Source organism: Eubalaena glacialis, chromosome 2, assembly GCF_028564815.1.
Source record: "Eubalaena glacialis isolate mEubGla1 chromosome 2, mEubGla1.1.hap2.+ XY, whole genome shotgun sequence".
Classification (NCBI taxonomy): Eukaryota; Metazoa; Chordata; class Mammalia; order Artiodactyla; family Balaenidae; genus Eubalaena; species Eubalaena glacialis.
The window spans coordinates 69,525,398-69,551,042 of NC_083717.1; the positions used below are offsets into that span (position 1 = coordinate 69,525,398).

A 25,645-nucleotide genomic window follows, 5' to 3' on the forward strand; every position below is an offset into this window, starting at 1 on the left:
AGGCCATCCTCCATCCTCCTGGTGGTCTCCTGCCTCCCTGTGGAGAGGAAGATTCTAGCATGAATGACACTGTTCTGATGAAGAAACTGAGGTCACAAGACAGGGCCAGGACTGGAACCCAGCTTACCTGAGTGCAAGCTGATGGAAGGACCAGGCTCCAGCGTGATGTCCACCAGCCCCAGCCTGGGTCTCCTCACCCCCCTCCCCTACCCACCAAGGAAATGACCGCCATTGGTTCTGTGTCTCCCAGCCTGGCCAGGCCCGATTTCGAACAGCCTGTTGTGCTGTCCCTTCTCAACCCATGTGTTCCAAGTCCCTGACCACCTCCTCCTCCCCCTCTCCTCTGTGCTAGGTAATGTTCTGCACACTGGCTGTCCCTGCTCTGACCGCACCATGTCAGGATGACTGTCTGCAGCTCCCTCTACAGCTGAGTGCTTTAAGGGTCCAGACCCGCTCCCCTGCACCACCGCGTCCCTCGGCACGGTGTTCCGGGAGTGTTTGAGGAATGAATGGGGGGAACTGGTCTCATCAAATGGCCACCAGAACTGACTTCTCACACTGTCCTCAGGTGCCTTAATATCAAGAAGCCCAGTAGCTGCAGACACCATCTTGCAGGAACCTAGGACTCTCAGCTGTAAGATGCGAACGCCTTCTGATTAGAAATGAACCAAAACAATCACACGTCAGTACGCGCTTACGTGGCCACACTGAAAGAGGCAAAGTCCTTAAAGTTCAATGGAATGGATATTTAAACATCTTAGGGTCACATAGAATTCAGAGGCTTTAGGGCTAAATGAAAAATTCTATTTGTATAGAGTTATTAGTTTCCTATTGCTGCTGTAACAAATTATCACAAACTTAGTGGCTTACAACAAAACCAATTTATTAACTTACAGTCCCAGATAACACAAAACCCAAATGGGTCTCACAGAGCTAAAATCAAGATGTTGCAGAGCTGCATTCCTGCTGGAGGTTCTAGGATAGAATCTGCTTCCTTACCTCCTCCAGCTTCTAGAGCCATGCTGGCTCATGGCTCCCTGCCAGCCAGCAATCACATCACTCCAACCTCTGCTTCTGTTATCACCACTTCCCCTCTGACTCTCCCCCCTCCTTGTTTCTCTTATAAGGACCTGTGATTACATTGGACCCACCTGGATAATGCAGGCTAATCTCCCATCTCAAGATCCTTAACTTAATCACGTCTGTAAAGTCCCTTTTGCCATGTAAGTTATATATTCACAGGTTCTGGGTGAATATGGTTAGGATATGGACAACTTTGGGGCAGTGGTATTATTCCGCCCATCACACCCAGTTTAAGAGTCAAAATGCAATCAGGTTATCAGCCTGAGAGGGGAGCTGCACCAGAACTGGGAAGTGTGTGTAAAATTTGGCACCAAGGATACAGGCTACTTGGGACTTCCCTGGTGGTCCAGTGGTTGGCAGTCCGCCTTCCAATGCAGGGGATGCGGGTTCGATCCCTGGTTGGGCAACTAGGATCACACATGCTGCGGGACTACAGAGCCCTGTGCTCGGCAACTACAGAGCCCTTGCGCCACAGCTAGAGAGAAGCCCGAGAGCCGCAATGAAAGATCCTGCATGCCGCAACTAAGACCTGATGCAGCCAAAAATAAAATAAATAAATAAATAAATATTTAAAAAAAAAAAAAAAGGATACGGGCTACTTGACCACGACATTGATATTAAGAAGTACTCTGTATATGTTCGGTATTTATAATGCTTGTAATGTATAAGATAATTTGGTCTTTTAGAGTGACGGCCTTTAACCATTGAAAGTGTAAAACTGAGTAATTTAAACTGAGGGTTTTAAGTTGAACACTTAGCGAGTTTATATACAATACTAGAACCTATAAGAGAACTTTAAATTCACCATATTTTAACTTTTACTATTATTTAATTTAGATTTTTTTTTTAATGAGTTTAACTTAATTGGTTTTATAAGGATTACTTAGTACTCAGGAAGGAAGCTCTTCTTGATTAAGTTAGAAATGGAGTACTGAAATAGGAAGTCTCATTTTTGAACAAAGTTTAAAATACTTTAAGATATTTGATTGAGTTTATACACTGGACCAAACATTATTCCAAGACCTCTCAAAGGAGGTTGTTAAAATTTGCTGCACATAAAGAGAATATCAAGATTTGCAAGCTGAACTTAAAGTCTAGAAGGAAACCCCTAGTTTCACTTGCCCTTTAGCTAGAGGGGAGAGGTGTTGCACTGGGACAGCCACAAGAGCCTGAGGAAAGACTATAGTGAGGTCCCAAAGAACTGCGTAGACCTGGGCCGTCACGTCAGGCAATACTGGATGGATGCCTCTGGCTGCATTTTTTTTTTAAATTCATATTGGTATTGTTGTTTTGAATTTTTTTTTTTATTTCAGAAAAAGCAAATAAGTACATTTTTTTAAGTATCATCTTTTCAGTTTAAAAAAAATGGGGTACAGTTATAGGATCAAAAAATTTAGTAGGAACACTATCATGTTAGAATTGAATTGGAGAGGAACATTACTTTCCGTAAAGGCAGATTTAGGTGACTCAGACCCACCTTGCTAATGAAGGCAACTTAAAAAAACTGGCCATGGCCCTTCCCTCCCTGGTGGCGCAGTGGTTAAGAATCCGCCTGCCAGTGCAGGGGACACGGGTTCGAGCCCTGGTCCAGGAAGATCCCACATGCCGCGGAGCAGCTAAGCCCGTGCGCCACAACTCCTGAAGCCTGCGCGCCTAGAGCCCGTGCTCCACAACAAGAGAAGCCACCGCAATGAGAAGCCCGTGCACCACAACGAAGAGTAGCCCGCGTGCAGCAACGAAGAACAGCCAAAAATAAATAAAATTAAAAAAAAAAAAAAAAAGAGTAAGGGTGGGAATTCCCTGGCGGTCCAGTGGTTAGGACTCGGCACCTTCACTGTCAAGGGCCCGGGTTCAATCCCTGGTTGGGGAACTAAGATCCCACAAGCCACGTGGCGCGGCAAAGAAGAAAAAAAAAAGAAAGGATAAGGGTGAACCAGAAACAAACGGGCCTTCCCAAGTTCTACACTCTGGCTTTGATTATCTGGGTAAGTCATGAGCTCTTCAGCCTTGAAACTGGACTAAGGTGATCCTAGAATGCTAATGCTCTGGATGCCTGGCAGAAGCTCACTAGAATCCTAACTGAAGGACAATGACATCCTTTTAGGCCTCAAGTAATTTTTTTTTTTTGGTCTGAATCTCTGGGGGTGGAGCCCAGGTGATTCTAAGATATAACCAAGCTTGAGAACCATCAGACAAGCCCATGGCCCACAGCTGGTGGGAAGCAGAGCCAACACAAGAATTCCATGTCTTGAGGGAGTGCTCTTTCTTTCATCCCAAGAACTGGGGAGTCCCTGGACCACTGGCTCTTTGGGGTCCCACAAGCTGCAAGGCAGTGCTGGATGCGTGGGCTCCACAGACAGTCTTGGCTTCTGTGAGGCCAACATGCTTCCTCCTTGTCCTTCTCTGACTCCAGAACTCGGGCCCAGACAGCTAAAGCCCAGGGGACAGCGGGTGACTCAGACACTTCCTGTTTTCTTGGCTACAATGACAAGGGGATGGAAACAGCCCAGGCAGGGGTTCATGGCCTAAGAGAGGGGTCCTGGAGAGAGGAGGAGGTGGGAGCTGAGGGCCCCCTGCCGTGAGATGTGGGAGAGAGCTGGGCAGAGCCACATGGGGTGGAGATGAGGTGGTTGGTTGGGTGGCCAGGTCAGCAAAAGAAGGGAGGATTGGGGGCCAGCTTTTCGTAAAATGTGCAGATTTTCTGAGTCCTTAGGGGTTGAAGGAGAGACCTCCGGTTCTGTCTGGATGTTTGGTTCAGGCAAGCTGGGAGTCTGAGTAGGTCAGGAGGAGCTCTACACAGGGAGGCAAAGGACCTGGGTTGTCCTGTCCCTGCCCTGCCGTGAACTACCGTGTGACCCCGAGCACAGCCCTGGCCATTCTGAGTCCCTGCTTCCTCTTCTATGAAATGGAAAGGGGCTGAACTCTGCGAGATCCTGAGATTCTAAGAAAAACCCTAACCTCTCTCAGCCTTCAGAGCGCTGTGCAGGCTCTGGGGGACTTTTCATGTACGTGATTTTGATTTCAAGTTGCCTACCCTGAGAGGTAGGAGGGGAAAGTGCTATCATTACCTGATGGCTATTGGAGACATAGATGACCAGGAAGACCAAGAAAGATGTGGCCAAGGGCGTGTGGGAACGGGGACCTGGATGCTCCTGGTGGCCCAACTTCGTCACTCCCTTCCTTAGATGACAGCAATTTGGGGATGCTTATGAAAAACCATACATATTGGAATCTTGGCCTCAACTATCTCCCTGCTGGGATCACCCTCCGGAAGTGATCCTAAATTCAGAAAAGGCATGTTGGACAGGAAGATATTCACTAAAGTGGATTTTGTATTAATGAGAAGTTAAACACAGCCCAGACATCCAGCAATAGGAAACTATAGACCGTAGAATGTGTATTAGCTACCTATTTCTGAGTAGCAAGTTACCCTCAAACTTAGTGGCTTAATTAACAAGAATTTATTATCTCAGAGTTTCTGTGGCTCAGGCATCCAGGCACAGCTTGGCTGGGTGCCTCTGGGTCAGGGTCTCTCAGAAGGCTGCAATCTAGGAGTTGCCTGGGGTTGCTGTCATCCCAAAGCTTGGCTGGGAGAAGATCCACTTCCAAGTTCACTCACATGGCTGTTGGCAATCTCAGGTCCTTGCTGGCTCTTGAGGGAGACATCAGTTCCTTAGCTTGTGGGCCCCCCTGTGGCACATCTCACAACATGGCAGCTGGCTTTCCTCAGAGCAAGTGAGCGACCTGGGAAGCACTCAGTCCTCCTGTGACCTGACCTTACAAGTGACCTCCCCTCATTTCTGCTGTATTCTCTTCCTTAGAAGTGAGTCACTAGGTCTAACCCAGGTTCAAGGGGAAACAAAAATTACACAAGTGTGTGAATACCAGGGGACTGTAGGAGAGGGAAGAATTCTCCTGACCCTCTTAGGGTCCCTGGATGGATCTGAAAATTAAACTGACAAAGGCAGATTAACAGGAGAAAAGCATGCAAATGTATTTAAGTTTTACGTGACACAGGAGCCTGCATAAGGAAATGAAGACCTGAAAAAAGTCCTGAGTGTTTTTACGTTGGGTTTGATGAAGAGTGGGCACCTTTATAAACTAGGTCTTTTGCTTTTCTACACATGAATTCATTTATGCATCTTTTTCCTCCCAGTTATTTATCCTCTAAACTTAAGTAACTAATTTTCTGCCCCTGAGGGCTGAGGGGCTGGGTAGGAAGGAGTCCAGGCCTCACATCTGTCCTTGAGCCTGTCTGAGCAATAAGAAGGTATAAATTCTCCCACTGGGACAGCCTCAGGGATGTGTTCCAGGCCAACTGGAACCACTTCTAATCTCATTGCATATTCCTGGGTTTATTGGAACCTGAGGAGTTGAGTTTGGGGGTGACCCTGAGGGCAGCATTGTCTGGGGAGGATTTGGTGTATAGGGGATGGTAAGGATTGGAGAGGCAGAGGAAGGGACCCAGAGAAAAAGGGGAAAGCTGTGGACACAGTGGAAAAACACCTGAAAGTTGGAGTCTCAGACCCTGGTCATGCCAGTCACTTGAGTGTGACTCTTTTGAGCCTCAGTTTTCTCATCTGTAGAATGGGAAGAAAATGAGTAACATGGCCCTTCCTCATTCAGTAGGGTTAAGTGAGATTGATTATGCACAGAAATCTACTCTGTAAACTGTAAAGCTCTTGACCAGTGATGGTTTCCTCAGGGATTATCTAGAGCAAATATACCCCCCTCTTGCCACTGAGCTCCCAGCAGGAGTCAAGTCCTTCCCCAACCACGGGCAGAAGGCAATGTTGGTTCCCACATACTGAGCCACGGTTCCATCTCATCTCTAACTGGTTATGTTGGTTAAATGTTGGTGTTGAATATACTTCAGTTAAAAAGAATGAGGTTACCTCTAAAGAAAGACAACTTGGCAACATCCATCGAAAGATCAATTGACTCAGCAATTCCACGTTTAGGAATACACACACGGGTATGAAGTTACATGAACAGGCATATTCATTGCAGCATTCTTTGTGAGAGCAAAGCATTGTAAAGAAAAAAAAATGTCCATCCACAGGCGACTGGTTAGATCAGTTATGGAACATCTATACAATGGAATGCTGTGAAGGCATTAAAATGAATGAGGCAGTGCTGGGTGCACTGATCCAGAAAGATCTCCAACATATATTATAAAATGAAAAAAAAAAGCATGTTGCCAAACAATATTGCCAATCTAGCTCTGCTAATGTAGAGCATCAAACAAAACCTCTTCTATGTACCCAATTTGCATGAAAATACAGAGGAAATGCAGGGAGGGACAGTGGCCAGTTGTCAGAAGTGGCCACCTGGGGGAGGGATGGTGGGAGAAGGGAACAAAGAAAAGGGCCTTACCCTTTTTTACTCCATATATTTCAGAGATGGTTGCCATTTCTTTGCAATGTGAATATATTCATATGTTTTCTGTATGGTTTTTTAAACTTAAAAATATATATATATATATTTATATTTATATACGTAATATATAAAAGCCTTCGAATCTTTCACTGTCTTTGAAATTTTGGATCCCTGGTGATTGTTTCAGAAAACTTCTGAGCCCATGTTTGGAATTTGTGGGTACTTCCTCCTTAGGAGGGAGTCGCCAGCAGGGTTCCGTGAGACCCTCTCTGTAGAAGGACCCAGGCTCCCCTCTTCCAAGATGGCGCCTCATCCCAGGTGATGTGCTCTGTGTAGCTCTGTCAGACCTGTCAGACCAGGACCCCAGACCTCCCCCACCAAGCCTGCTCCCTGCCCAGGGATGATCCCTTGCGCTTGCTCGCACACCTTCTGTGCAAGGATGAGGGAAAACAAAACCGAACCCCAAAAAACCTTCATTCCTTAAACAACTAGTATTCAATGCTGGATAAAAACAGACAAGATTAGAGTCAAGTGAAGAGACAGACTCCAATCAGTCTCCTAAATAGAAGTGAAATGAGGTCTGCCACAGATGCTCTGGAAGACAGACTCAGAGAATGTTCTGAGGAGAGAAAAGCTGAGGAGGCTTCTCCTCCATTTTTACCGAAACTCCTCCCCTCTCCCCACCCCACATCCTCACCCTTGCCGCCCTCCATGACCTGGAACTTGAAGGCTTGTCTGGGAGGTCTTCGGCAGCTGGCCCAGGGGCTCCCCACGAGCGCAAATGAGGGGAGAGAATGCAAGGCGGGACCTGGGAAATCACCAGCAGATGAGCCCAGACCAAAGTGCTCCGGTGGGGAAGCGCTGGCTGGCTGGGCAGCCTAGTTCCGGACACGTCACCATCATCATGGTTTGTTTCAGCCCTCCAAGACCACTATTCAGACCGCCATCCCCTCCCCAACTTCCGCCTGCAGGGGTCCCGGGCAGCAAGGCCACTGGTGAGTGGGCTCTTTGGGTTTGGAATTGATGGTTTCACTGCCAATGCCAGTGTCTGGACCAAGAAAAGAATTCTTCGCGTGTGTGCCCTCCAACACTGTGTGTGTGTGTGTGTGTGTGTGTGTGTGTACACATGCATACTCTACACACAGGTTCATACTCTGTGGATAGGGTATCAATTCATTCCAGATTTACTGGAACAGCCTCAATTTCACATATTTGGCCACCACAAACCATTGAAATATCTTGAAAATTCCACTATGATTATGCAGAACTCCTTCAGTCTTGTTCCAAAAAAAGGATTTGAGAACCAGCCCGTAGAGTTGTATATACCTCAGCAGGATTTAAAAATAACAGACAAGGAAATCGCAGAGAAGGGAGAGTAAGATGACACAGAAATGCATAACATGTCCTGTACACATGCTGGAAGCAGGCCACAAACATATCTCAGAATTTCCAAGCAGCCAGAAATCAGAGGGAAAGAAGATGACATGGATTCCTGCTTCTGAGACCCATGGGAATTTCCCCCAAAGTCCTCAGAAAGATGCAGCATGACTCAGAGTTAGAAAGAAACAAATTCATGTTCCATATCTTAACAGTGGTTTGGTTACACGTGACTACATTTGTCAAAACTCACAGAAGAGTGCATTTAAGATTTGTGAGTTTCACTGCAAGCAAATTTTACTTCGAAAACAAAAGAACCATAATATAGTTAATGATATGCCTACCGAAGGGTTTAGGGGTGAAGTGAAATGACACTCGCAGCTTACTGTTGAAATGCATCCAAAAAGCAAGATGAATTGCTGGGTGGAGAGAGGAAAAGAGGGATGGAAGAGGGATAAAGCAAGTATAGTCTCAGTGGTGGGCACAGAGTGTGGGCAGTATAAACTTTCCATTTTTCTGTGTGTTTGCACATTTTTATAATACAGGGTAGGGGGTGCTCAGAGAAACGAAGTGGACCTTGGAAGTGACCATCAACACTCAGAAGGTAAAAGGCCCTGGGTTTTGTTCACAGAGCCAGAACTAGCAGCAGCCCTCAAAATCTGCTGACACCCTAGGCACCTTGCCCTCAGGCAGTGACTGGTGTTCTGGGGAGCGGAGCTTTGGCCTCAACAGACAGAGAGGCCTGGCTCCTGCAGAGCCCACAGCACAGAGGGATTTTGGCATCTCCCAGACAAAGCTCTCCGATCATGGAAACCCCTTGTCAGAACATCAGGGAGCGTCTACCCTCTGAGGCTCTGTGCCTCGCCCAGAGAGCCCTTGTGAGTGGCAGAGCTGGATTTCAGCCTTCACAATATGATGGCATTGATGATGGAGATAGTTTTTTGTTTTTGTTTTTGTTTTATGGCCGCACCACGTGGCTTGCAGGATCTCAGTCCCGGGACCAGGGATTGAACCTGGGCCACGGCAGTGAAAGCGCCGAATCCTAACCACTAGACCACCAGGGAACTCCCACGGAGATAGTTTATTGGGGCTTTTCTCTCTGCCAGGCACTGCATGAAGCATTTACATCTATCATGTCATTTAATGCTTAAATGACCCTATGAAGCAGGTGCTATTGTCATCCCCATTTTTTTTTCCAAGCATGTATTTATTTATTTATTCATTTATTTAGTTTTGGCCGTGTTGGGTCTTCGTTGCTGTGCGCGGGCTTTCTCTAGTTGCAGCGAGCGGGGGCTACTCTTCATTGCAGTGCACGGGCTTCTCACTGTGGTGGCTTCTCCTGTTGCAGAGCACGGGCTCTAGGCGCGCGGACTTCAGTGGTTGTGGTGCACGGGCTTAGTTGCTCCGCGGCATGTGGGATCTTCCTGGACCAGGGATCGAACTCGTGTCCCCTGCGTTGGCAGGTGGATTCTTAACCACTGTGCCACCAGGGAAGTCCCTGTCATCCCCTTTTATATATGAAAAATGGCTCAGAGAAATTCAGTAACTTGTATGGAACACTCAGCTGGCAGATGCTGAGCTGGGATTCAAAGATATACTTGACTCCAGAGACTCTGATCCTAACCACCGCCCTCTTCCGCTCCGCAGGCCACTCTCCTCATCCCTCCCACCTTTCCCCCCACTCTTCTCCCAGTGGTTTGTCACAGAGGACTTGTCTGCTCCATCCTCAGAAGAAAACTCAGGAGAAAGTCTGACTCAGGCCCATAGTGCTCCTTATAAACCAAGCACCCCACTCCTGCCCCTGTACTCCTGCTTCCCAGGACAGCTCTGCACCCCAGGATGGGCTCCTTTCCCCAAGAGTAAGGAGACACACACACACACACACACACACACAACACCCTGATGGGCTCAACCAGCCCCACTCTCATCCCTGCAAATCCCCTGCCTCCATCCCAGCCCGGCTCCTGCAGAGACAAGACAACCTGAAAACAGCCTGTCACCTCTTTAATGAACCCAGAGCTGAGGAAGACTCCAGACAGCTGGTAGCCAGCCTCCTTAGAGGAGGAAATGAAGGCCCAGAGAGGGGTAGTGGCTGGCCCAATGTCACACGGCACTAAACTTTGTCTCCTGGGACTTGTCCCCTTAGCTCCGGGCTGGGCAGGGCTGAGTTGGGCTGCAGAGCTGGGGGGAAGAAGTGAGGGTTGGATGGGGCCTAGAGACCCCTTTCTCCCCAGAGAGAGAAAGATTAGCTCCTAGGACCAGGGAATAGAATGGCTGGGCCCTGCAGTGTCAGCAGGGATAGTAGCTCTCATTCTAGATAGGGAGCCTCAGTCCCAGAGAGGAAGTGCCTGTCACTGGAGCTCACGGCCAGTTCCTGGCGACATGGATCCCCAGTGTCCTTCCCACGCCAGCCCCTCGATTCCCTCGGAAGGATCCAGAGGTACAGAGCGGGCTGAGCTGAGCCTCTCCCATACCCACACCCACTGCGTCCCTGTGCCTTGGACCCATCAGTGCTCCTCAGGACGGAAGATCAGACATTTTGCTTTTACCAAGTCCCTTCCTAAGAGTCATAGAGCTTAGACTCTGGCCTGGGCCCCACAGAGGCTGCTGGCAGAGGGACCCCCACTCTGCAGCCCCTTGCGGGGAGGGAAGAGGGGGAAGGTAAAGAGGCCCACCCATCCCGCAACACGCCTGCTCTTCAGCCAGGCCTGGCCTCCAGGGACTTTAGAACACCCCACCCACCCAAGGGAAGGGTTCTACCCTCGTTGCTCCAAGCCTCCGGCAGGGCCCAAGCAGCCCTGGAGTGGGATGGGGTTGGGAGGAGTGAGGGTGGGTGGTGGTGGTCACCCAGCTGTGAGGCCCAGGCTTCCAGCGTGGAGCCTGTGGAGGAGAACGGGGATCAGATGGTGGAGACCGGGTCTGCAGTCAGACCCCAGGCAGCCCCTGGCCAGGCCGGGCTGACGAGCCCCTCCCTCATCACAAACACTAGGCCCCTGGCTCTGAGAGAAGGGGGCATTTTTCAGAGATGACATCAGGTCTTAAAGTTTTATGTTTCCTGCCAACCTCAGCCTGGAGAGCAGAGTCCCCAGGGCCCACAGGCCTGGCGGGGCAGGTAGCAGCACCAGAGCGGATAGCGCACCACTGGCCTTGGACTCTCACGGCAGTCCGCCCACAGAAGAGGTGACCGCGAGGGTGACGTCCAGTGGTCTGCTCACCTGAGGACACAGCCCTGCCTGGCCACTGTAGGACAGATGCAAGAGGAGAGAAGATACCAAGCTGCCAGGTCCCCAAACACACCTCAGAGCCTTTGCTCATGCTGTTCCCTCTGTCAGTTCCCATGCCCTCCGTGCTCCACGCCATCTAGCGAGTGCTTCCACATCCTTCAAGTATCTTGTCCAATGTCCCCTCCCTCTGAAGCCAGCCCTACCTCCCTGCGCCTCTACAGTGTTCTGTCCATCCTTCCATTAGAGCCCTGATCCCTGGCACAGTGTTTATTTTTATTTATTGATTTGATTTGATTTTTGCACAGCGCTTAAAACCACCTCGCTTTCACACTCCCTCTGGCCTCCCTGTCCTGCAAGATCCCCAACCCTTGGAGGACTCAGACCAAGTCCCGCCTCACTCTGGCAGAAAGAAATTAACCAACCACAAAGGGGTAATAAGACCTGCCCCGTTAAGGAGCTACAGCGGGGCTTAGCTGGAGGCAGGGAGGCTGGAGGTTGAGTGAGATGCAGGGAGCCGCAAGTGGGGGGAGGGAGGGGAGGGATATGGAGAGGTGAGGGCACTATAGTGAAGGAAGCACAGTGGGGGACCTCCTTGGCAGCCTGGGTGGGGAGCAGGAGGCGCTGAGCTTCCAGGGAGGGTGTGATCTAGCTGCCACTCGTGATTTTTTTTTTTTAATATACCTTCTTTTTTTTTTGGCTATGCAGGGAGGCTTGTGGGATATTAGCTCCCGGACCAGGGCTCTATCGACCCAGGCCCACAGCAGTGAAAGCGCCGAGTCCTAACCACTGGACCGCCAGGGAATTCCCCAGACAGTCGTGATTCAATGAGTGAGTGAGTAAAGGAATGAATGAGGGATCCAAAGAGAGGAGGGTGATATGGGAAAACCAAATTTACCTTCTACCGTGAACTCTCTCTGGCAGCAGGAAGGGGTGGACACAGAGACAGATGCCCACACACACTACTCCCTGCCCGGCCACCACCTGGAGTTTCATAGGCTAAGATGGGCTGAAGGCGGCACACTGGGCCCAGAAGGGACCAGGGGACTGGGTCACTGCTCCTCTACCCTGGGAGGGGGCCAACTGGATGCCCCGGGCCCAGGGCCAAGCTGCCTGGCTGCTGACTCAGGCCCCGCTGCCCAGCTCAGCATTCCTGCCCTCCCCACTGAATTGGGGCTATTGAAGCTCTTTGTAGGGGGGTTAGGCCACTGGTCACGCCCCCAACCAGAGCCTTCGCTGGGCTGAGGGCTCTGCTCTTGGGGGGGGCGCACAGGCCCTGGGGGGGGTCAGTCTGACAGTGCTCTGGCCACCAGCTGCTACTCTGGGGGTGTCTGGGACCGAGGACAATCCTGGGTAAGCTGGCTAGGCTGGCATCAGAGAGGGGAGCCCAAAGGAAGGGAATTGCCCTGACCCTTAGGACAGAAGACCCTGGGATGGTGACCCTGCTCGTGACCCCCGGCTTGCGGACGTGTCTGTCTCTGTGCACAGGCCACAGTGTGTAGGTGGGGTGCTGCAGGGGCTCTGTGGGCTGTCCTGCCAGCCCCATCAGACTGGAGCGTCCCTAAGGCAGAGTGGTTTCCCCATCAGACTGAGGCCATCACAGGGTATAGGCTGGGTCTCCCCCATAAGACAGGGACAGGGGTGGTTTGAAGCATTGCCTATCAGACCCAGAGCTCCCCATGCCCGGTCTTTGTCCTCCTTAGCGTTTAACTTGGGAATCATATCTGGAGCCCAGCCTCAGCCTGTGCTGGTGGGTCCCAGCAAAGCCAGGGACTAGCTGACCCCAGAAGAGCCAACGCTTCTCTAGATAAAGCGCCGCCACCTCGTCCCACCTCCTCCCCTCCTTTTTCCCCAAGCCAGGATTTGCCCCCCAAGCCCTGGCTGCATGGGCCTACACCTGTCAGATGTGCTTTTTCGGGTATGGGGGAGAGCCGGGTGCCATGAAGCCAGTGAGGGCTGTCACTCTTTGGTGGGTGCTACTGCTGGTGTCCAGGCTGGGGGCCACCAGGAAGGAATCCCTAGAAGAGGCCTCCTTCTACTATGGAAACTTCCCACTTGGTATGTCCACTCCTCCGTTGGTCTGTCCGTCTGTCCATTTGTCTGTCAGCTTGCCTACCTTGGCTAACTTGTCAAGGAGTTTGGTGTTTTAGCTTCCTTATAGGTAGGATGGGGAAAATAACCCCATGTAGTTGTTCCGAAATAAAAGAAGTTCCTAACAGATTTTTTTAAAGTTACTGTATAGATAGTAAATGCAAATCAGAGCTAAAATGGTGCAGATAAATGCTTTTAACGTATTGTGTCTCCCCCCTCCCCCCGCCCTACCACACATGCTCCCGCTCCTAGGGAGACAGGGCAGGCTGCTGGGGAGGGGGCTCGCCTTGTGGCCTGGGGGGCACAGCCCAGGGTCCCAGTCCTGGGTGGGGAGTGGGAGGGGACTCAGAGCCCAACTTGGGGTCTCCATTTGCAGGCTTCTCCTGGGGCGTGGGCAGTTCCGCCTTCCAGACTGAGGGCGCCTGGGACCAGGACGGGAAAGGGCCCAGCATCTGGGACACCTTCACGCACAGCGGGAAAGGGAATGTGCTTGGGGAGGAGACTGCAGACGTGGCCTGTAACAGCTACTACAAGGTCCAGGTGAGTGATGGGTGTGCACGTGTGTGTATGATTGAGCATCACCTAGGGAGAGTTGGGAGGTGACAGACATATTGGGGGAACCCAAGTGACAATGTCAACCAAGTGCTCTGCTAAACATCCCCAATCCCAGTGCAGCCGAGCTGGGGGTTGGGGGGGGGGTCGGTGGTGACTGGGGCTTGGGGAGGGAGTGCCAGGATGTGGGAAGGTGGATGAAGGAGGAAAGGAAAGCTGGGCCCCACCTGAGCCAGTGCCTTAGTCTAAGCGATGGGCAGCTGAAGGGCTGAGGCCATGACCCCAGGGCCTACAGGCCACAGTAGCCTGAAGCCCTGGTCCCCGCATGGGAATGGGCCCCCTGTGGGGAGAGCGGGACCAGCTCATCCTCTGTCCCTTTGCTCAGCACCCACTTTCCTCTCTGGATTGGGGATCACCCTGATGGATTTCTCAAAGCATCCTCATAGCCTGCATTTTACTTGACTGCTGGCATAGCCCCAGGAGGAAGCGGGGGCAGGTGGCGTCACGCTTGTTGCGTAGATGAGGAGTACATACAGGAGGAGCCTTGGTGGGGTCCCGCTGACCCTGCCCTGCACCCACCCCTGTCTGCACAGGAGGACGTCGCTCTGCTGAGGGAGCTGCACGTCAGCCACTACCGGTTCTCCCTGTCCTGGCCCCGGCTCCTGCCCACGGGTGTCCGAGGTGAGCTAAGGCCACACCGCCCCGGCCCAGGAGTGGCCCCTTTTGGCCGTGTTGGCTTTGTGAGGACACCACAGAGTCCTGGGCGGGGAGAACAGCCCATGAGCACGGTTTCCCCAGCAGCAGCTCTCATGGGTTCTGCAGGTAGCTGGGCTCCCAGGAGTAACTATTCCACCATCTGAGACCCGAGTGCTGGTGGGCTGAGGGCGCCTTCAGGCCTACAGAAAGCTCCAGGGCCCAGGAATAGTGCACTTCAGAAGGTCAAGGCCAAGGTCCTTTCTCATCAAGTCCCCCCTTTTATTTCACCTTCAGCTGACGGGGTGAACAAGAAGGGGATCCAATTCTACAGTGACTTCATTGACGCCCTTCTGAAGAGTAACATCACCCCCATCGTGACCCTGCACCACTGGGATCTCCCACAGGTGAGGCCGCGCGGGCTCAGAAGCCCAGGGGGCGCTCAGCTCAGCAGGAGGGAGCCTGATCTGGGCACTTGGGGTTGCCAAGGTGGGGGCAAAGGCTGGGGTCTGGGCTCTGGCTCGGGACAGGAAGATGGCACAGAGTGAAGAAGAAATCTCCCAACTTACCCACGGCAGGGAGGTCCCACTGGTTTAACTGATGTTTGTAATAAGTGGTAAGTGCAGGTTTTGCTGTTTTCCAAAACATTTGGCCTGGAAACGACAACTCAGACTATAAAGAAAGAAGCATCTTTTGAGTAAGAGTTGATGGAATAATGAGCAAGTTTGTTTAGCCTTTTCTCCCCCAGGTTGTTAGAACTGTATGTGCTCATATACGAGTGCCCCCCTCCCAAGCGATTTCCATAAAGCCTCACCATGCTTAAGAACCTCACAGTTAGACATCACTATTCAAACAGTTTTTTCATTAGTTCAACAAGGCTCTGTGGAGATCACGGCCCAGCTGGCAGAGGAGCCGCTTATGTACCTCTCTGTGACACAGGGTGGTGGGAGGTCATTGGCTTCACGGAGGTGATGGGGAGAAGATGAGTACTATCAATGCTTTAGAGTGTGGGGGCACCTGCTTCTCTCTCCACCCCTCTGTTTGCAGCTGCTCCAGGTCAAGTATGGCGGGTGGCAGAACGTGAGCACGGCCAACTACTTCAGTGATTACGCCAGCCTATGCTTTGAGGCCTTTGGGGACCGGGTGAAGCACTGGGTCACCTTCAGTGATCCTCGGGTAAGCAAGGCCCCCCTCCAGGTGGGAAAACCCACTTTCCAGGCAGGAGTGTACCCTGTCACTTCTCACGGGTCCTGTGGTCCCCACTTGCCATCCCTGCAGACAATGGTAGAAAAAGGCTACGAGACGGGCCACCACGCACCTGGCCTGAAGCTCCATGGCACGGGCCTGTACAAGGCGGCACATCACGTCATTAAGGTGAAGTGGGTCCTTCCGGGAGTGAAGGTTGGGTTCAAGTGGAAGGGTGAGTCCCAGTGACAGCTAAGCCCACCCCAGGGCCCGAGTCTGAGCCCAGTCCTCTGCCACCTCACCTTAACATGGTCCCCTTCCCTTCCATGAGGATCTACGAGGTAGTGTCCTGTCATCCAGGACTCTGCTGGACACGGCAGCCCAGACGACACCGTGACTGCTCCCTAGAGCTTGCCATCTAGCCAAGGGGCTGGAGCACATGCATGTGAAAACTTGTCACCTACAGGTCTAAACTCTTTTGTGAGGAATGGTGACAGGAGGAAGTGGGGGGATGACAGTGAGCTAGGGGCGAACATCTTCAGTGACTGAGCAGGCGTAAGTGGAGGTTGGTGAAGGACAGCAGCAGGAAGGGGTTAGGAGTGCTTGTCTGATAGCATGGACTTCAGAGGACCTGGAGTTTTTGAAGGAGGAAGGAGAAATCGTTTGGAAGCAGCAACAAAGAGCAAGGCAGACACTCTCCTAAGGTATGTGGGGTGTGAGGGGAAAAAATGGCGTCTGCTGGAAAGAGCTGCCGTGGCTGCGGTCTTTAGGGGCAGTCAGGCTCAGTTAGGGCAGAAATTGAGGGGGACATTGAGAGGAGATGCCGACGGGTGAATTACAAGGCTACTGGAAAGGCTTGAGAAGCAGGGGAGGGGATTGGTCACATTCCAGGACATATATGAGGGTCCAGGTGATGATGACTGGGGAACAGGGGTGCGAGGCATGATGGCCCCAATGGACTCTGCACAGAAGGTGAACAATCTGATCAAGCGGGCAGGCAAGGGATCACTGGGGACATACCAGACTGTCAAATTCATGTCAGCAAGAGAACTTTCTCATCTTTCCCTATTTGGCTTAGGATTTCTTAAACTGTGAATATTTAAAGGGCAGGGCTCTGAAGATATCAGTGGGTCCCTGGGAGAGAATATGGAGCGAAGGCAGGTTGGCACATTTTGGATTCTGTTTCTCAAGACTGTTCCAGATGCTTGGTATTATATTTTCCTAACTTCCTGAGCACCTATGCTGAAAGCACTGCCTAGTTACTACAGAGGACAACCAGGAACAAAACAAGACACGTGAGCAAAAATCTTAAAAACAATAAATAACACAAAGTGGTGGCTTATGTGTTTATGCCAGATTTAGAGCAAGTTTCCTCCACAGCACAAAGAAAATGGAGGTCAGAGGAAGGGAGACTATGGATTAGGCTAATCAAGGCTGGACTCATGAAAAGGATAGGACTTAAAATGATCTCTAGAGTCAGGAAGGAGAGAAAGGCCACCTTGAGTTGAAAGGGAGGAGAGAAATGAATGAGGCAGGCACCTCCGATGGACTCCTTTCTCTTCCAGGCCCATGCCCAAGCCTGGCACTCCTACAACAACACATGGCGCAGCAAGCAGCAAGGTGAGCCCTGCCACCACGTGCGCTGACAACAGACGGGTGACCAGAGGAGCAATGTCACTCTGCGTGCCACCCCCTTTTCTTTCTCTTCTTATAAGGTCTGGTGGGGATTTCATTAAACTGCGACTGGGGGGAACCTGTGGACATTAGTAACCCCAAGGACATAGAGGCTGCCGAGAGATACCTACAGTTCTGCCTGGGCTGGTTTGCCAACCCCATTTATGCCGGTGACTACCCGCAAGTCATGAAGGACCATATCGGTGAGCCACGTCACGTTTTTAAGACTCCAGATACCACAGCAACAGTATTGAGCTCAAGTGAAATGACCAAAAGGCAGGGGGATAGAAGAACACACTGGGTCAGTTTGGGTGAGGCACTCGAGGGATAACCCAGCTCCCAAAGAATTTAGAACTGGTTATTCAAACTTGGGAGGGTGGGGGACATCCAAACAAATTCCTAGACCTGGAAATTGAGAATTTCAGAATCCAGGGGAAAAAAATTAGCAATTCTCTAGGCTGCTCTTTTGTGTTCTGTTGTCCTGTCTCCTCCTCCCCACTCCACTCCATCCAACTGTAGTGAAGCAGGAGTGAGAAGTCAAAGACACAGTCATGGGTGGAGTCAGTCCTATTGCTGGTTCTTTCTGCCACTTGAGAAATACTTTCCAAGCTCTAGTTTCCACAGTGTCAGAGAAGAGAATAAAGACAGAGCTCATAAGGTTGTATTAATTTCGATGCTTTTAACTGCCACATAACAGAAAACTCCAAATAAATTGGCTTGAAAAGTAGGGGATTTATCATCTCACCTGAAATCCAGAAAAGGGTAATCCACAGCTAATTAATCCAGCCCTCAGGGTTGTCTTTGAGAACCCAGACTCATTCCATCTTTCCACTCTGGCACTTTTAGCTAGTTCATCAGCCACTCCCCAAGGCCACAGGATGGCTGTAGCAGCTCCAGGCATCACCTTTACACATCAACACCCTGAGGCAGAAAAAAAGGGAATAGTACTATCATATCTGTTTTTAAGAACAAGGAAAATCTTCCCAGGAAACAGCGGTCTACTCCCAGCTGACTTCCCGCTGTGCCTCAAGGGACAGAATTGTCAAGTGCCCCAAGGTGCCCTAGACCACCAGGGCTAGAGCCTCAGAGCCTGGGGCGGGGTCAAGACTCCCAGAAAGTATGTGGCCCTTTGGAAGGGGATGAGAAAAGAGGGCATGGAAGAAGACAGGCATGGGTCTATTGGGTAGGCAACCAGCAGTGTCTGGCCATAGGAATCTAAACATATAACTGTGATTTAGAGGTATCAACCCACACCTCCCTAAAAAAGACATGGATGACAGTGAAATAGGCTATATCTCACACATCAAGGCTATTTTAGATGTTTGACTAAGAATGTTTCAACATTTCAAAAATTTCCCTTTCTAAAACACCATCTATCAAGACTTGTCTGGAATAGGAGACAGCAAGTTCTAATTCCAACTCTGCCACTAACCAGTGAGTGATTCTGGGCAAGGTGCTTCACCTCGTCCTGTCTCAGTCTTATCACCTAAAAATGAAGGGATTAGACAAAATAATCTCTAAAAATCTTTTGACAATAACCAGTTCTGTGACATGTTTTGAACACATACACTCAAAATCTTGAGAATGATTTCCTCAAGATGCGTAAGGAAAAAGCCCTCAGGATGGGACAGTGCCCATATGGAACATTCCTGCAGACACACCCCATCATTCACATGCTGTGTTTGCTCTCTTGGGACCCTCAGAGGCCACTGCAGGCGCTACAAGACTGTACTAAAAAGCCAAACTGATTACCTATCATAGAACAATTCTTGGGCTTAAAGCCAATAATCCCAGACCCCACCAACTCCAACTCTATGATAATTCAAGTGGGAACAGAGCTCAATTTTTCCCTTATACAATGTGGAAAGAAGGATCCTCTAAGTAGTTTTTTTTTTCTTTTTTCTTTTGTTTCAGCATTATTAAGTATAACTGACAAATAAAACAGTTAATATTTTCTTTAGTAGTGAAAGCATTCTGCCTGAAATCTCATTCACAAATTACTTCCAGGCATCTCAGAAGCACCCCTTCATTCACAATAAATATATGAAGAAAGGTAATTCTAGACGAGTGCTGTCCAATAGAACTTTTGGTGATCATGGAAATGTTCTGCATGTCCTATATCTGTGCTGTTCAATATGATAGCCTGTAGCCATTTGTGTCTATTCAAATTCAAATTAAACAAAATTAAAAATTCAATCCTTCAGTGCGACTGAGTTGAAGCTGCAGTCACATTAGCCATATTCCAGTAGCCACATATGGTGAGTGGCTATTGTAGTAGACACTACAGTGACAATTCCTGTGGTTTTTCTCAAGTTACTACATGTAACTGAAAGTAATAACATGCTAATAATTTAAAGGAATTTAATAATACAATCTTTTCACTCATTTAATCTAAGCCAGCAGTCTCTTTGGAAACATTTTTATGGCTACATTTTAGATCAACTCATAAAAACGTTACTTCTCTTTATACATTGATTTAAAACTTTTTTTGCATAGATTATACAAGGACATGTTTCACATGTTTTGAAGTACAAAAAAGTGAAAAAAGTTAAGCTTCCTTCCCTCCCCCGCCCACTGCTCCTATCCTCCCCAGAAGTAAGTACACTTCCAGAGATGCATTGTGCACGTGTAAGCAAGAACACTGCTGCTCGGTATGTGTATATACTTGCATGTACTGTATGTACGCAACACTCTGAATCTTTGTTTCACTTACTTGAGCATCCGTCTTGGCACTCGTCCTTGTTGGTGTATGAAGCACTGCCTCATTCATTCTCATGGCCGCATAGTGTGGTACTGATGGATATCCCATCATGTTTTTAAACCAGTCTCTCCTGACAGACCTTCAGGTTGCTTCTAATCTTTTGCTACTCAATCTGTAATGAAGATCCTTGTACATACATCCTTTTACATGAGTAAAGTGTAGGATAAGCAGATTTAGAATTGGTCGGTGAAAGGACACACAATTTTACAATTTTGAAAGATAGGACAACATTGCCCAACACAGAGGTGATGTTAGCTTACACTACAACAAGGCCTGAACGTGACCGTGTCTCTCCCCATGCTACCACCGGACTCCAGTTCCCTTCCCAGAGGCAAGCAAAATTACCAATTTTTGATGTAAGGAATAACCTAGTTCTTTTTTCCAGATAGCTACACAATTGTCCACACACAAGTTACTGAGTAATCTGTGAAAATATTACTTTTAAGCAATATAAACTTAAAAATTTTTGGCTAGCATTCAAATATCAAAATTCCAGTTTGAAAGGCTAAGGTCATAATTTCCACACAGATGAATTCCAAAGCCCAGGATCTGGATAACAGCTTTCATGTCAACATGCCAGTATCATCATGGTACATGACAAGAGAATGATTGTGAGAAAATAAAACTTGGTTAAATTCTATTTTCTTCTCTCATTAGGAAGAAAGAGTGCAGAGCAAGGCCTGGATATGTCGAGGTTACCGGTGTTCTCACTCCAGGAAAAGAGCTACATTAAAGGCACATCTGATTTCTTGGGATTAGGTCATTTTACAACTCGGTACATCACAGAAAGGAGTTACCCCTCTCGCCAGGGGCCCAGCTACCAGAACGATCGTGACCTAGTTGAACTGGTTGACCCAAACTGGCCTGATCTGGGGTCTAAATGGCTACATTCTGTGCCATGGGGATTTAGGAGGCTTCTCAACTTTGCTCAGGTGATTATTACATTAAGCTAAAGGACATTTTTTACCTGAATTCATGTTCTTATAGTATAAGCTCAGGTGCCTACATTTTAAAGTTAATTTAAAAACCCAGTTACTTATACTTCAGAAGCTACTCGATATAGGCCTTAAAGAAAGACTAAAAAAAAAAGAAAGAAAGAAAGAAAACAACAAAAAAGACTAATGTGGACTTCTCTAGTGGTCCAGTGGTTAAGACTCGGTGCTTCCATTGCAAGGGACACGGGTTCGATCCCTGGTTAGGGAAGTAAGATCCTGCATGCCGCATGGCATGGCCAAAAAAAAAAAAAAAGATGAATGTCTACTATGAATAATCATATATATAGATCATATACATGGTTGTTCTACATTATATAAATTATATTCATGTAATATAATATGCATATATTTCATATGATTATGTATATGTATATATATTATATACATATTTATATATAAAACTTTAAAATTCTTATCTCATATTTAGTTATTTTACTGCTCTTCTCACCTGTACTGGAATATGTGGGAAAGAACAAGACCTGAAGCATATTTTCTCTAAAATGATGCTTTGTCAAGAAATATATTCTTCTATATGAACTTGCCCTCTGCCTACATTCATCTCTAAATAAACACGTTAACTGGCATCTACTAAACGCTAAACACACCCAATTAGAATATGGCAGCCTTCAATATGTGTTCCCATGATTCCTTTCAGACTCAATACGGCAATCCACCCATATATGTGACAGAAAATGGAGCATCTCAAAAATTACACTGTACCCAATTATGTGATGAGTGGAGAATTCAATACCTTAAAGGATACACAAATGAAATGCTAAAAGGTGAGATACAAACCGTCTTCACATATCTTTCTATTTAACTTGGGCAAAATTTGATAATACACGATTGACTAAAACGTGTTTCTAAATCTCATAGATGAAAACATTTAAGATTATCTTCGCAATACTATTTTTCCAAGAAAATGAAATATATTAAAAATGGAATGTCTTTGCAGCTATCAAAGACGGTGCTAATATAAAAGGGTATACTTCCTGGTCTCTGTTGGATAAGTTTGAATGGGAGAGAGGATACTCAGATAGATATGGATTCTACTATGTCGATTTCAACAAGAAAAATAGGCCGCGCTATCCAAAGGCTTCAGTTGAATATTACAAGAAGATTATCACTGCCAATGGGTTTCCCAATCCTCGAGAGGTAGGAATAATTATCAGTGTTACCTCATTCTGCATTTTAGAAGAGCTAGGCAGCTGGGGTGCAGAGTTTGGCAAGTGGGCCCATTGTTTCTTCCCCTTTCACCACCTCTCTGCTGATTTGCTTAGAATGGGGTAAGGACACTGTAAAATGCAATCCTAGCACACAGAGCATTAAGGGCAGACTAGGGTTATGCAGGAGTCCTGTTTACTTTAGGTTATGACAGTCAACAGAAACTGTGATTTAAATGTTATCCTAAATGTTGTATCTTAATGCAAACAAATACTACCTATTCTTCAACATACATGAAAAGTTAAGTAAATTGAATATATAATGACCATATAATCTTCACTTCTTTTCCCACCAAATTGTACAGTGATACAAATGCACTGGTTCCAAAATGAGATTAAAAGTAATAATAAAAAAAATCCTTTAAAACCGCCCATTTTCAATAACCTACACATTTTTCTATCAGCTCTCTATTCTGTATGCTGCTGCACCTAATGGCAGGGAATATAAATTGTAATTTAGAGTGTCTTAATTAAAAAAAAAACTCATTTGTTTATCAACATTCTTTAGAGTGAGCCTAGTGGGACTATAAATAGAAGCAGTGACCGATAACTATCAGGTATTCACTAGTTTTGCATTACTAGAAAAGACAGTAATTGCATTATTAGAAAAAGATAGCTAGATTATAATCTCAAGAATAAAAACTCTGTTCTTTGGCTCCCTCACAATGATGCACATAGGCATTCAATAACTATTAACTGATTTAAACTACGAGCAGATTAAAAAAAAATATTTCTTACCCCATATTATTCCAAACATGATTTCAAACAGCAAAAAACTAGTTTAAGACAACTTTACTTATCAAGTGGGTTTTTATTAGGTGGAAAGTTGGTACCTCAAAGCCTTGGAAACTTGCTCTATCAACAACCAGATGCTTGCTGCAGGTGAGTTTAATTCTTTGATAATTAAACCATGTAATTACATATGTAATGGTATTACCAAAATCTCAAAATGTGGACCCACCTTAAGTCAATCTTCCAAAACCACATGAGTAGAAATGGACTTTCCTTTACTCTGAAGCAATGTCAAATTTCTATCAGCACTTAAAATTTTTTTAAAATCTACCATGAAAAGGAAATATCTACTCTAGTTTGATTCTGAATCATACTGTAAATTTATAAATCTACTATTTATAAATTTATCTACTCTAGTTTGATTCTGAATCATACTGTAAATTTATAAATCTACTATTGTGTTATAGTGGGCTTTGTTGGAAGGAGGGAGAAATTCAACCATTATACCAAATGGAATGAAGAAAAATCAAACACTCTAGGTATTATATTCACTCATTTGGCAAGTAATTACGAAGCAGTCACTATTGACTCAAGGATGTTTTAAGCCCTGGGGACATAGCAATAAACAACAAGGTCCCTGCTCTCACAGAAGGCATTTCTAATGCAATAGGATCTAAAAGGATCAGAGATGTAGAATAACCAGGATGTAACCATGCATCAAGAAATGCCAATGCATATCATTTGTTTCTTTGAATTTTTGTCTTTCTCTCTATATAAGGGCAACCAGAGAAATACACTTCCTGTTTTAATGAATTCATCTTCTATGTGGTATCAGAGGTGGAAAATGCTAGACCAAATCCTACCAATTCAACTATTTTTACAGGCCAATATACCACTGTCCCCTCCCCCCTCATCTAAATAATCAGGCAAATATTAAAGATGTATATTCCATTAAACTAAAATAAACTTAATGTAGACATGATGTAGAATTTACTGTTGAGCCCATGAGCTCCATGAGAATTGGGCCTGTGCCTTATTTATCTCGGTAACCAAGGGTGCCTGGCACAAAACTTAAAAGCAGGTATTTCGTAAATGTCCACTACAATGTTAACGCACATGAAATATGCTTATCATTTAACTCTTAAAGACTGTTTAGCTGTGTTAAGAATGACCATAAAAATTTTCAATGCAGAAATTCCTATACCTCTTAAGATATACAATAAACATTTTTGAAAGGATGCAAATGTTTTCCAAGGAATTTTCTTTCCTAAATCCCCCCAAAGAGAATTATAGAAACCGAGGGATATGGCTGCTAATATTCTGAGTAAGCACTAGCACTGACCTACATTTAGACTTTATTACAGTACCTACGGAAGAACCAAATTTAAGCATTCTTAATCCATATTTTCTGAAATATCTTACAAAGCCCTCACATAATTTTTTTTATAACATTTAATTTACCAGGTTCTCTTTTATAGCAAATGAGAATAATTAGCAAGTGTGATGATGCCATTTTCCAAGTTTATCCAGACAGCTGAAGCTTTCAGGATGAAGCTGCATTCGCCAAAATGACCACATTCTCATCTGCCATGTTGCTCTCTCCCCCTGCGCAGAGCCTTTTCTAAGTTACATGCAGATCATGACGGAGATCTTGGTACCTACAGTCTGCACCCTCTGTATACTAATCGCTGCAGTTCTCCTGATGCTTCTGCTGCGGAGCCTGAGCTGAGACAGGGTCATCCATTTTGTAGCTGCATCTTTCACAGAGAACCTTCGGGATCTTCTTCAGGATCTTCCTCCTTTTTCTCCTTCGAAGGTTTACATACATCTGTTTTCAGGTTCTGTGATAATTACCTTCCCACCACCTCTCTTTCTCTCTCTCTCTCTTTTTTTGGCTTGAGCTGGGATTGAAGAATTAGAAAATAAAAATAAGCGTAAATGAAATAAAAATCACCTGTAATCTCACCCCTCTCAAAGTCAATGTTAATATTTTGCTGTATATTATGCATTGATTTTCATTTTGCAAAAAGGGATCACAGTGCACAAACTGTTTTGTAACTTATTTTAAAATCTGTCTGGAAATATTATTTTAATGTAGAAATGATTGCCACATTAGCACTGCCCTACACATGACGGACAAAGTCAATCCTTTAGATATAATAGTCCTTTCAGACTGTAAATCCTATCAGGCAACCATGAAAAAGCATCAGGTGGGTACCAAGTAAATGAGCATATATACTTTTCTAAAAGAAATTTTCTCATGCTAAATTAATATCCTTTACTCAATGAAATACGTCAAAGAAATATTATATATTGATCATTTAATTTATATATCTTCTCTGTAACTAAATATTCTGTTTTTTTTAACTCCATTTTATTCATTATCTGATTCTACTTAATGTTGTTTGTGAAACACAAAAACAGTAAGGTCGTAGAAAAGGCTATTCCATTAATTCTTTTGGTTAATACTACCTCAAGTTAAACATTTTAAAAAGGGTATTTACATCTGGGACTTAGTCCTACAATTGGGCTGGGTTACAACTGTTTTTAACAAAACTTTGCTTTCAATGTCAAATTGGCATGCCTGTTTAGGGTTTTTCTCTTCCATCAATGGTTTTGAGACCAAACTCTCCTTCTACTATATATACAGATTTCAAATGCAAAGACATTACCACTCAA

At 46.7% G+C, this 25,645-nt stretch overlaps 2 protein-coding genes across 2 annotated transcripts in view; one reads left to right on the top strand and one right to left on the bottom strand.

The window, feature by feature from the left end:
• The first annotated feature begins 13,000 nt into the window (after nt 1–13,000).
• On the top strand, nt 13,001–24,695 carry LCTL (lactase like). The gene is made up of 13 exons (XM_061181991.1): nt 13,001–13,118; nt 13,528–13,691; nt 14,297–14,384; nt 14,694–14,803; nt 15,444–15,572; nt 15,675–15,770; nt 17,147–17,201; nt 17,297–17,458; nt 20,674–20,948; nt 21,667–21,793; nt 21,967–22,166; nt 23,053–23,116; nt 24,580–24,695. Exons 1-13 carry the CDS (start codon nt 13,001–13,003, stop codon nt 24,693–24,695), a joined length of 1,704 nt encoding a protein of 567 aa, XP_061037974.1.
• The window catches only part of ZWILCH (zwilch kinetochore protein), a 37,353-nt gene continuing 36,106 nt past the window's right edge, over nt 24,399–25,645 (bottom strand). Inside the window, exon 19 of the mRNA XM_061181992.1 lies at nt 24,399–24,867. The gene's annotated coding sequence lies outside the window, so the exon portion shown is untranslated. The remainder of the gene's footprint in view (nt 24,868–25,645) is intronic.

Excerpts from the sequence above, each read along its gene's own strand:
- LCTL (XM_061181991.1), top strand. The coding sequence starts at position 13,001 with ATGAAGCCAGTGAGGGCTGTCACTCTTTGGTGGGTGCTACTGCTGGTG. Across the intron at positions 14,804-15,443 it reads ACCACTGGGATCTCCCACAG|CTGCTCCAGGTCAAGTATGG; the intron begins GTGAGGCCGCGC and ends CTCTGTTTGCAG. Across the intron at positions 15,573-15,674 it reads TCACCTTCAGTGATCCTCGG|ACAATGGTAGAAAAAGGCTA; the intron begins GTAAGCAAGGCC and ends CCATCCCTGCAG.